Source organism: Phaseolus vulgaris, chromosome 7 (assembly GCF_051622355.1).
Source record: "Phaseolus vulgaris cultivar YP4 chromosome 7, ASM5162235v1, whole genome shotgun sequence".
NCBI classification, from domain to species: Eukaryota; Viridiplantae; Streptophyta; class Magnoliopsida; order Fabales; family Fabaceae; genus Phaseolus; species Phaseolus vulgaris.
The window spans coordinates 21,106,825-21,117,946 of NC_143504.1; the positions used below are offsets into that span (position 1 = coordinate 21,106,825).

At 28.0% G+C, this 11,122-nt stretch overlaps 1 protein-coding gene across 1 annotated transcript; it reads left to right on the plus strand.

Annotated features, from left to right (window-relative positions):
• Positions 1-5,090: 5,090 nt before the first annotated feature.
• Positions 5,091-9,632, plus strand: LOC137816940 (methionine gamma-lyase). The gene is made up of 2 exons (XM_068620122.2): positions 5,091-6,215; positions 8,946-9,632. Exons 1-2 carry the CDS (start codon positions 5,468-5,470, stop codon positions 9,515-9,517), a joined length of 1,320 nt encoding a protein of 439 aa, XP_068476223.1. The 5' UTR covers positions 5,091-5,467; the 3' UTR covers positions 9,518-9,632.
• The last annotated feature ends 1,490 nt before the right edge of the window (positions 9,633-11,122 follow it).

An 11,122-nucleotide genomic window follows, 5' to 3' on the forward strand; every position in this document is an offset into this window, starting at 1 on the left:
TAATTTCGGTTGTTTTTATGTTAAATTAAAATGATATTATGTCTATACGATTTCTGTATGATATTATTTTATTTTTTAGTATTAATATTAATACATGTAGTTTTTTTATATAAAAAATATTAATGTTAATATTAATAGTTTATACAAAAATATTATCTGTGATATGTAAAATATATTATCTACACATTATTAAAAAAATATGAGACCAATAGCTAATTTTATGAAAATTATAACAAAAATAAAATATGTTAACAATAAAGAAATTATTATAAAAATTGTTATCACTTGGAATGTAATGAAAATTAGATTATTACTTTTATGCAGTTATATATTAATATTTGTTCTACTATTTTGTGTGATGGTAAAAGAAAATGAACTTATAAATTGATACTGCAAAATAAACAAAAAGAAAGAAATTAATAACTGAAATTGGAAGTAAATTTTACTATCAACTTTCTCTATTGTTTCTTCACTTTGACAATAACAACAATTTTTTGTTTATTTTGGAATTGACTTATCTATTTTGTTATGGATACAATGAGTATTTGGTCTTCCTCATTTGTGTTGCCGCATCATGGGATTAGTATGGAATTTGGTCTCGTAAGTAGATAAATAATCCTTATTTTAAATTAGTTGACCAACCTCAACCACAACCTCTTTATCAACATGTTGAGACTCTTTTTATGGTCAACAATTACATTTTGGTCAGTCAAACCGGTCATCTACAATCATTGATGTCTAGATACATATCATCATCACCACTTTTCTTTTCATTCTTCACACCAAAAGTTTCCCTGTACATACAATGTTTTTCTACTAAACCAGATCTTTTGTTCAGTCCACCAAATATCTTTAATAGATAAATTACTTAATGTATTCATATTATAATTTAATTATAATTTACATTATTAACTTTTTCTCTTTCTTCATTTTGCAGTCAAAATTTTTACGAATCAAACACAAATTCTTCTACCACATTGAAGTTCACAACTTCACGAACTCATACTTGAGTCATGCATACACGACTTCTTCCTAATAATAAAAATCATGTTATACTTATACGACTTAATCCCTCTTATGCTCAACAATTTCATGTTGATCAATTAGATCGGTCTTCACAACCATCGATGTCCACATACATGGATCACCGTTACCATTTTTCTTTTCATTCTCCACATCAACATTTACTACAAGAAAAAATGATTATAACGGGGTTTATTTTTACATTTTTCAAGGTTAAACCCTCTATTAACTCATTTATCCAAGATTGCACTTTCCCCCGCTAAACCATCCCTGGGGAACGTGTTCCCCATGTTTTTTAAACCTCGAAAAAGCCTTTCAGAACTCATGTTAAATACCATTTAAGAGCCTCCGTAAAATACCATAGGTTTCAAAACTCCGTTTAATACGATGAGTTTAGAACCCTCCGTAAAATACCATGGGTTTAAGAACCTTAGTAAAATACCATGAGTTTCAAAATTTTCGTAAAATGACTTGTCGTTTGAAATAACATTCAATCCCATTTTCCACCATCTCCAACGATCATCCTAACTTATCTCTTCCACCACAAACACACTACTCTCTGGCACAGGTTCAATGGTCGTCGGCGGCGGTCCTAACAAGGAATCACAATTCAGCCACACTTTTGTCTATTATATCTAAGAAGAAACACTAAATAAGACATTATCTTCTTCTTACTCCAATATTGCTTCTTCCATCACCTTACTACCCCAACTTGGGTCACAAGCCATTGTTACATAGCTTGGAAACAACTGGTGTTTATCATTGCTTTATAAATCCTAAATAATTGCATTATTTGACAGACGTGGACTTCAAAGTCATGTGTGTTCTTGGCTAAAAATTGCAAAAACATATTGCAAGGAGAAATTAAGTTTATTACTTCTCACTTTCACAGTGAATTAATTATTAAATGTATTTTAAAATAAAGACTTTAATTTAAAATATTTCAAAATTATGATAATTAAATATTAACAATTATAACTAAAACTAAAATTGCAGATAAAATATATTTACATCAAAAGTTAAAACAAAATAAGTCATTTTTTTTAAGTATGAGCTCGTAACAAAGAAAAAACTAGGAATTATACAAACCAACTACCATCAATCATAAAAAAATGCAATAATGTTAAAATACTTATTATCCAAGATTAGTTGTTTATATACTTATTATCCAAGATTATTTTGCTGAGTTTTTAAAATAAATTTTTGAAACTTTAAAAAACTTATTTGTAATGTAAAGTTATACACTTTCAAAATTTTAGAGAATTATAAAATATATTAAAACTATTTAATTTTTAATTATTTATTTATAAATAGATTTAATTATATTTATTTATTGAAGTTTGAAAAATACAAAGTGTTTTATTAAGGTTCTACAATACATCTTTGGAATTTAATGAAGGTTAAAAAAATCTTCGTTATTGTGCTGAGGTTTTAGAAAAAACCTTTGAAATTTAATGAAGGTTAAAAAAACATTTGTTATTTTACTAAGGTTTTAGAATAAACCTTTGAAATTTAACAAAGGTTAAAAAAAATCTCTGTTGTTTTGCTGAGGTTTTAGAATAAACCTTTGGAATTTAAGGAAGGTTAAAAAAATCTCCGTTATTTAATAAACCTTTGAAATTTAATGAAGGTTAAAAAAATCTCTGTTATTTTGTTGAGATTTTTGAAACCTTTGGAACTTAGCGAAAGTTAAAAAAACTTCCGTTAATTAAATCAATTCTTAGGGTTATATCAACCTCTGCTAAATAACTTCTGTTAAAACCATTTTTTTCTTGTAGTGATTTTCTATACATACAATATTTTTCCTAGTCAATCAGATATATTTTTTTTGGTCCACCAAATATGTTTAAAACTTTGACATTCAACCATCCTTTTGCATACAATCCAACATCATCAATGTAGTGACTCAATAATGAAGGTGCTAACAATGATAATTCACCTCCATCTCCATCTCCACCTCCTTTCGACCATCACTCTTTGCCTAAAACACAAACAAGAAGATCACCTTGTGAATAATTTACTTGATATAATATAACAATATTTATATTATATTTTAACTACAACTTTCATTATTAATTTTTTTCTCTTGCTTCATTTTGGGTTCAAATTTTTAACTTTAAATTTTTTCTAATTTTCTCACATTTAATTACTAATTTCTATATTCTTAATACATCATTTTTTTTATAATTTCTAAAAAATTATCTAATATTCTTATTTATTTTCTAATTTCACAATATTGATTTTTAATTTCATAATTAATATTTTTATTTAAAAAATATTATATTAAAATATAAAATACTTTTATAAAATAATATAAAAAGTGAAAATATCATGCATAAGTCATGTAAACATACAATGAATATTTTTATATAAAAATAGCTTAAATCCAAAGAGTATGACACGTAGTTTAAATAAAATAATAATAATTAATATTATTCAAAGTTATATCAAACACAAATTCTTTATATATTACTAATACTAAAGTTATACAAAAACTGAAACAACTTTATTTTCACACATTCATACTCATATAATAAAGTCATGCTATACTGATATGAATTAATTAAAATATAAAATACTTTTAATAAAATAATATAAAAAGTGAAAAATATCATGCATAACATGTAAACTTATAATGACTTTATTTTTGTATAAAATTAACTTAATTAGTATGAGTATGACACGTAGTTTAAATAAAAGTAATAATTAATATTAATAAAGTTACATGAAACACAAATTCTTTAAAATAATACTAGTATTAAAGTTATAAAAAACTGATAGAACTTTATTTTCACACATTCATACTTTTTCATCATATAATAAAGTCATGTTATGCTGATATGAATTAATTAAAATATAAAATATTTTTTATAAAATAATATAAAAAGTGAAAAATATAATACATAAGTCATGTAAACTTACAATGACTTTATTTTTGTATAAAATTAACTTAATTAGTATGAGTATGACACGTAGTTTAAATAAAAGTAATAATTAATATTAATAAAGTTACATGAAACACAAATTCTTTAAAATAATACTAGTATTAAAGTTATAAAAAACTGATAGAACTTTATTTTCACACATTCATATTTTTTCATCATATAATAAAGTCATGTTATACTGATATGAAGTAATTAAAATATAAAATACTTTTTATAAAATAATATTAAAAGTGAAAAATATCATGCATAAGTCATGTAAACTTACAATGACTTTATTTTTTATAAAAATAACTTAAATAGTATGAGTATGACACGTAGTTTAAATAAAAAAATAATTAATACTAATCAAAATTATATCAAACACCAATTCTTCTATATAATACTAATACTAAAGTTATTTATTTTCACACATTCATACTTTTTCATCATATAATAAAATTATGTTATATTGATATGAATTAATTAAAATATAAAATACTTTTTATAAAATAATATAAAAAGTGAAAAATATCATGCATAAGTTATGTAAACTTATAATGACTTTATTTTTTATAAAAATAACTTAAATAGTATGAGTATGACACGTAATTTAGATTAAATAAAAATAATAATTAATATTAATAAAGTTATATCAAACACAAATTCTTTTATATAATACTAATACTAAAGTTTTACAAAACTGAAACAACTTTATTTTCACACATTCATACTTTTTCATCCTTTAATAAAATCATGTTATATTAATACGAATTATTGATATGAAAGTTGTTTTTCAAAATCTGAAGAAAATGTAATTTTGAAAATAAAGACATATGAAATGGTAAAAGTAAAGTTTAATTGTGAAACATGAGAAGAGTAGGTGGAACTATTGAATACTAATATTCTTAAGAAGAATCCGATGAATCTTCCCGCATACTATTTATATAGATTACACTCAACTTAGATAAGATGAACGCTCCACTTCAAGTTTCTTTGATAGGTGTGAAAAAAGTAATAATTAAAATGAATGAGTTTGATGAACGTTAACAAGAAGACACATAACTCACAAGTTTTATTGTTTTGTTTTTATTCGCACTTTCTATTTACACTTATTTTATTAACTTACTTTTCTTTCTGCCACATGATCTTAAAGTTTTGAATTTATCCTCTCCCTTAACGAGTCCTACCAATTGTAAGCGTACTTGTCAAAATTTTCTGCTTGTGAAGAGATAACTCTATTTTTAAAAATATTAAAACATAATTATTTTCATAAAATTAAAACCCCTCACGTGGTCATAAGGATGAGATGTTCCAGCAGTAACATCCTGCAGAAAAAGGAGGAACGTGGAAGATTGAGCTGAATGGAGTTAGAATTAATAAATGAACTTCGATGAAATATTATAAATAGAAGAAGTTAAGCTCAAATTGAATTTGTACAACAAACTACAGCTTTCGTGGCATCACTCGCTGTTACTATTCACAACACAAACTTTTTTTTTCCAACACCACCACTACAATCAATGGGCGACACGTACGTTTTGGCCACTCAGAAGCGCAACCGCTCCGACGATGCCGACGCCGGTGACTCCAAGAAGCTCATGCTACATGCCGAGGCGGATCCGGCGGCGGCGCTGGCCAGCGCGCGCCACGAGTTCGGGGAGCACGGTGGAGTGAACATGTCCATCGAGGCATCTGCGACCTTCACGGTGATGGAGCCGGAGACGATGCAACGCATGTTCAACGGCGAACTTGGCCCTGACCGCGACTTCTTCATCTACAGTCGCCACTTCAACCCGACGGTGCTGAACCTGAGCCGCCTTATGGCCGCACTGGAGGGCACAGAGGCGGCGTACTGCACCGCGAGCGGGATGTCGGCGATTACCGCTGTGCTGTTGCAGCTGTGCAGCCACGGGGAACACATGGTGGCGTCAAGAACGTTGTACGGCGGGACCCACGCACTGCTGTCGCACTTCTTTCCACGCACGTGCGGGATAATAACAAGCTTCGTGGAGGTGACGGATCTTGAGATGGTGGATGACGCGATGGTGGAGGGGAAAACAAAAGTGCTTTACTTCGAATCGATTTCAAACCCGACTCTGACGGTGGCGAACATACCGGAGCTGTGCCGTATAGCGCACCGGAAGGGGGTGACGGTGGTGGTAGACAACACGTTCGCACCTATGGTGCTTTCCCCGGCGCGTCTGGGTGCTGATGTGGTGGTTCACAGTATCTCCAAGTTCATCAGCGGTGGGGCCGATATAATCGCAGGTATATTTGTCCTCTCCTCTTTCTCTCTCTCACTGTCTTCTCCAGTCTTCCTTATTCACCACTGAATCAATGAATTAATATTAAATAAATAAATAATATTATTAATAAATAATTACTGTTACATCTCTATCACCCTAACAGTAATTTTGTTGTCCCAAGATACTCGTCTTTATTATACTGCTATACACAACCCAACAATTTTATGAAAAAAAATATGTAACAATTTATTTCCCTTAGTTTGACAATCAAAATTAGATGTATTTACTATCAATTAAAAATAAACAGTAAAATTATTAAAAATTACATGACATTTTTTTTTTACCTCTTCAAATTAATATTTTTATATTTAATTATTTTAGTTGATACATTTAATAATTTTTTTATTTCTTATAGAAGGTAAAAGCATTATTCTCAGTTTAAGTTTAAGGCGAGGAAGAAAGTGTGAAAAGATGAAAATCTATAAATATAATAAAGGAGGAAAAAAACATAGAAATTTACACATGTATTGAATGAACAAATAAAGATACCAATAGGAATATAGAGAAAATAGAGAAAAAGAGAGAAATTTGTAGTTATATTAAATGATTACTGACAAAAATAGAATTGAGGTAAAAAAGAAAGATAAAAGTTAGAGGCATAAACAACTAGGCATATAAACAAAACAATCCCTTAAAAAAAATTGTTTGCCTTGTGTTGTTGAGTTTATTAGGGGTATCTTTACAAAATGTTCTTAAAATAAAATAATTATAAAACAACTACTTTTTATGGATCACGAATCTACATAGGACAACTAATCGAGTTTATCCTGATAATGATGTGTACCCATCTCACATGTTGAAGTATCATTACTACTTAATAAAAAAAAATTAATTATTTTATACTACGTAGGATGAATTTTAAAAACATAACATGATAAATGTGATTTTAGATTACACAAGATAGTATATTATTATTTATTTATTATTGTAATTTTGTAATAACTCTGAACAGTGTAGATAGAATTAGAAAAGAGGAGATAAAAAGGAGAAAAAGGAGATGGAGGAAAGTAAAAAACAGAAGATGAAAATTAGGGTTGGTGATTTTTAAGATAGGAATATCCTTAGCAGTTGATGGACTAATGAAAGTATATCACGACTGTGTGAGGATATATTAAAAAATATGATAATGTAGTTTGTCATTGTTCCAACAACTCTCTTTTCCTGCAGCGTTGGAAAGTTGGAAGTGGGGTCATAAACTTTTTAAAGTAAATGACATTGTTTTTTAAAACTAATTCCCAAACATTTCCTGAATTCATTATGCATGTCAGTGTAATTATAGTTTTATTGTCAACCAGAATTGTATGAGTTTTATAATATATTATAAAAGTAAATAAATTTAAAATTGACCATATATTTAAATATTTTATAACACCAAATAAACTCTTCAACCGCACTAAAGTCCTATTTAGATGAATTTTGCTAAATAGTTTTAGGACAAAAAAAATTGAATTAGGTTGTCTTATACTTTATTTTTCATTTAATGAAAAATTGTTTATAACATACGTGCATAAGTTAATTTAATTTACAAGATAAATATAATTTATTTTACAATAATTTCTAAAAACTACTCTTTGAGAAAATAAAGTTAATTATATTTTTGTCAATAGTTTTTAGAAGTGTTTAGACTTGTCTAGAAGCTGAGCACTCTATTTAATTACTATATTGGATGTGAACAATTGAATTTATTATTATTCAGCTAAGCAATTAGAAGAAAATTATTTCACACAACCTATCAGTGTTTGGATTTCAAATTTTGGTTGTTTTAAAACAAATTTTTTTAAGTTTCTTTATAAACTATAATTATTTGTATATGCTTAAATATCTATAAAATAATATTTCTTTTACAGCTATGAAACACATTTGTTGAAGTTTGTTTACAAACTTTATGCAATTTTTTTTTCAAATATCTCTTTTAATTAATTGTCAAACATGTCTTATTTTATATTTATGAACGTATACAATAGTTATATCATACTTTTTTTTTTCATCTTATACCCTTTATCATATTTTTATTTATTTTCTTCTTCTTTTAGTGTAACTTTTATATTAAATTAAAATGATCATACATAAAATTTAAAAATATTACACAATTAAATAATACTTTTATTAATTTATTTCTTATATACTCATAGTAAGTTTAGCAATAATTTTACCACTTAATATATTAAATAGAATATTTCTTTTTTGAACTGATGTGATGTTAGTGTGGCCCTGGATTACTGACCTCAATATCACGTGAATTGGCTAAACTTTCTGCTCCCTTCTTTCTGACGTGGTACACGTGTTACTTTGCTTTTAAAAGGACTTGGTTTTAACCACAAAAAATAGAAATAAAATAAAACTTATTTTCAATGCTCACAACATTTAATATATTTTTACTTACATATATATAAAAAATACAATTTTAGCTATTATTGTTTATTAAACTGATATATGTAGTATCTTACTACAACAAAATTCTATCCTTTTAGAAATAATAAAATTAACAAAAGGTTATATATCTACAAATGCATTTGGTGTAGAAAATGTTAAACTATTTTGATAGAAGCGATAAATAGAACAGCAAAAGCAATAAAAATTATAGATTTAGAAAAAGTGTAGAAAAGGAGGATGTAAGAAAAATATTTCCATATCCTAACAGAAGAGAAAATAATATTTTATTTGATAATGGTTATGATTGAAAACGTAATAGGGGCTGTGTGTGGGCCTGAAAGCCTGGTGAACAAGATGATGGACCTGCAACAAGGGGCCTTGATGCTCTTGGGCCCTACGATGAACCCAAAGGTGGCATTCGAACTTTCAGAGAGAATCCCGCACCTTGGGCTAAGAATGAAGGAGCACAGTCAGCGGTCCTTAGTGTTCGCAAGGAGGCTGAAAAGCATGGGCCTGAGGGTGATCTACCCGGGCCTGGAGGAGCACCCACAGCACCAGTTACTGAAGTCGATGCATAACGCTGAGTACGGGTTCGGTGGGCTTATCTGCGTGGATATGGAGACTGAGGAGAGGGCGAATCGGTTGATGAACCACTTGCAGAACTATGGGCAGTTTGGGTTCATGGCGGTGAGCTTGGGGTACTATGAGACTCTCATGTCATGCTCTGGAAGTAGCACAAGCAGTGAGTTGAACTCTGAGGAAAAGAAGCTGGCTGGAATTTCACCTGGGCTTGTGAGAATGTCCATTGGGTACATTGGCACCTTGGAACAGAAATGGGCCCAGCTCGACAAGGCCCTAACTAGGCTTCAGGAGCCTCCCTTTAAGAATTGAATCGCATTAGCACCTCTCTCTTCATGCTTTCAAACTAATAACAGTATGCGTAATAAGTTAATTCTGTATCAGAACTTTTTCTATTCTCTCTAATGCATACCGATTTACTTTTCTATTTTTTCTCTCTCTCAAACTCTTCACTCAAAAATATATATTAGTTTTAGTTAGATACTTCTTAGTGGCTTCACCAGTTTATAAAAATTAAAAAAAAACATAAAATATCATATCAAATTAATTTCTGTTCTATATATTTTCAAATGTCTATTATCATCGGATTTAAATCAAATAAACAATTCTTACAAAATTTCAAACGGAATTGGATTCTCCCAACTATATATACTTCATGTAAAACGTTTTATTCTTGACTCTGGGTACCTCTCTCTCCGGGCCCAAACTCACAAATTAAGGCAACTAACTTTAAAAAGGATAAAGAAACATCGAAAAAAAAAAATCAGAAGGGGGACTCATATTGTTGTGCAAGATAACTAAGGCAATTAATGTTCAATATAACATACTACACACATCACACAGACACACCAGTGCGCACTTCACATGTGGACCTATAACACACCACACATACACAACTGCATCTGCATTTCATCCTTAAAAAGATTATGCATGTTGCTTGAGCAACACTAGTTGTATATAGGAAAGATAACTAGTTTAGTCTCTTTTTTCTCAAACATTTCTCATATTATTATTTTTATTATATCGCTTAAGTATCACGTCAATGTTTGAACTAGAATATTTGTTGTATAATCCAACAACTTTTAAAAAACACAAAACATTACTCTTTTCTCTCAAATCATCAGGAAATAAAACTTTTTCTCTTCTCTCTCTTCTATATATATATATTAAATAAATGATGACTTTATATCATGATTTTTTACTATACCAATAAATTTTTACTAAATAATTTCATCTGAAGGATCACCAATGCCACTTTTTCCTTAACTATTTTTTTTTCTTTTTGTTAATTTTTTTATCTATTTAAGTATATGATTTTTTATTTTATTTCAAATTATGGTTGAGATTATTTTAAGTTTTAATAAAAAATTAACATTAAAATGCACAATATAGAATATATAATAATTGAAACTAAATAAATATATATTTTAAAAAATAATAATTAAAATTTAAAAATAACTAAAATATTAAAGTTATAATCACAAATAATACATTTTTATTCATAAAGTAGCATTAAAATGTATATAAAAATATTATACAAACTTTATTTACGATATGCTTTAATAAATAGTTTTATCAGGCTCCTTTTACTCTTAGCTGAATAATAACTACTAAAACCGTTTAATTAGTTTTTCAAAACGTTTGTTAAAAAGTAATCGGACATGACAAACACCTTCCTTTTATTTGGTACACGAGGAATCACGAAAAATTAGGAAAGAGAGAGAATAAATATGTTTTTAGGAGATTGTTCACATATGATAAAAGTAAAGCATACAAAAGTTAAAATTATTATATGTATAAATTAGTATGTAAATTTCTGTTAAATTTTTTTATATGTAACATGGATACATTTTTTTTTTTAATTTTACGTTTCTTATTAATTGTGAATAGGATAGGTGATGTTCTCAATAAATATAG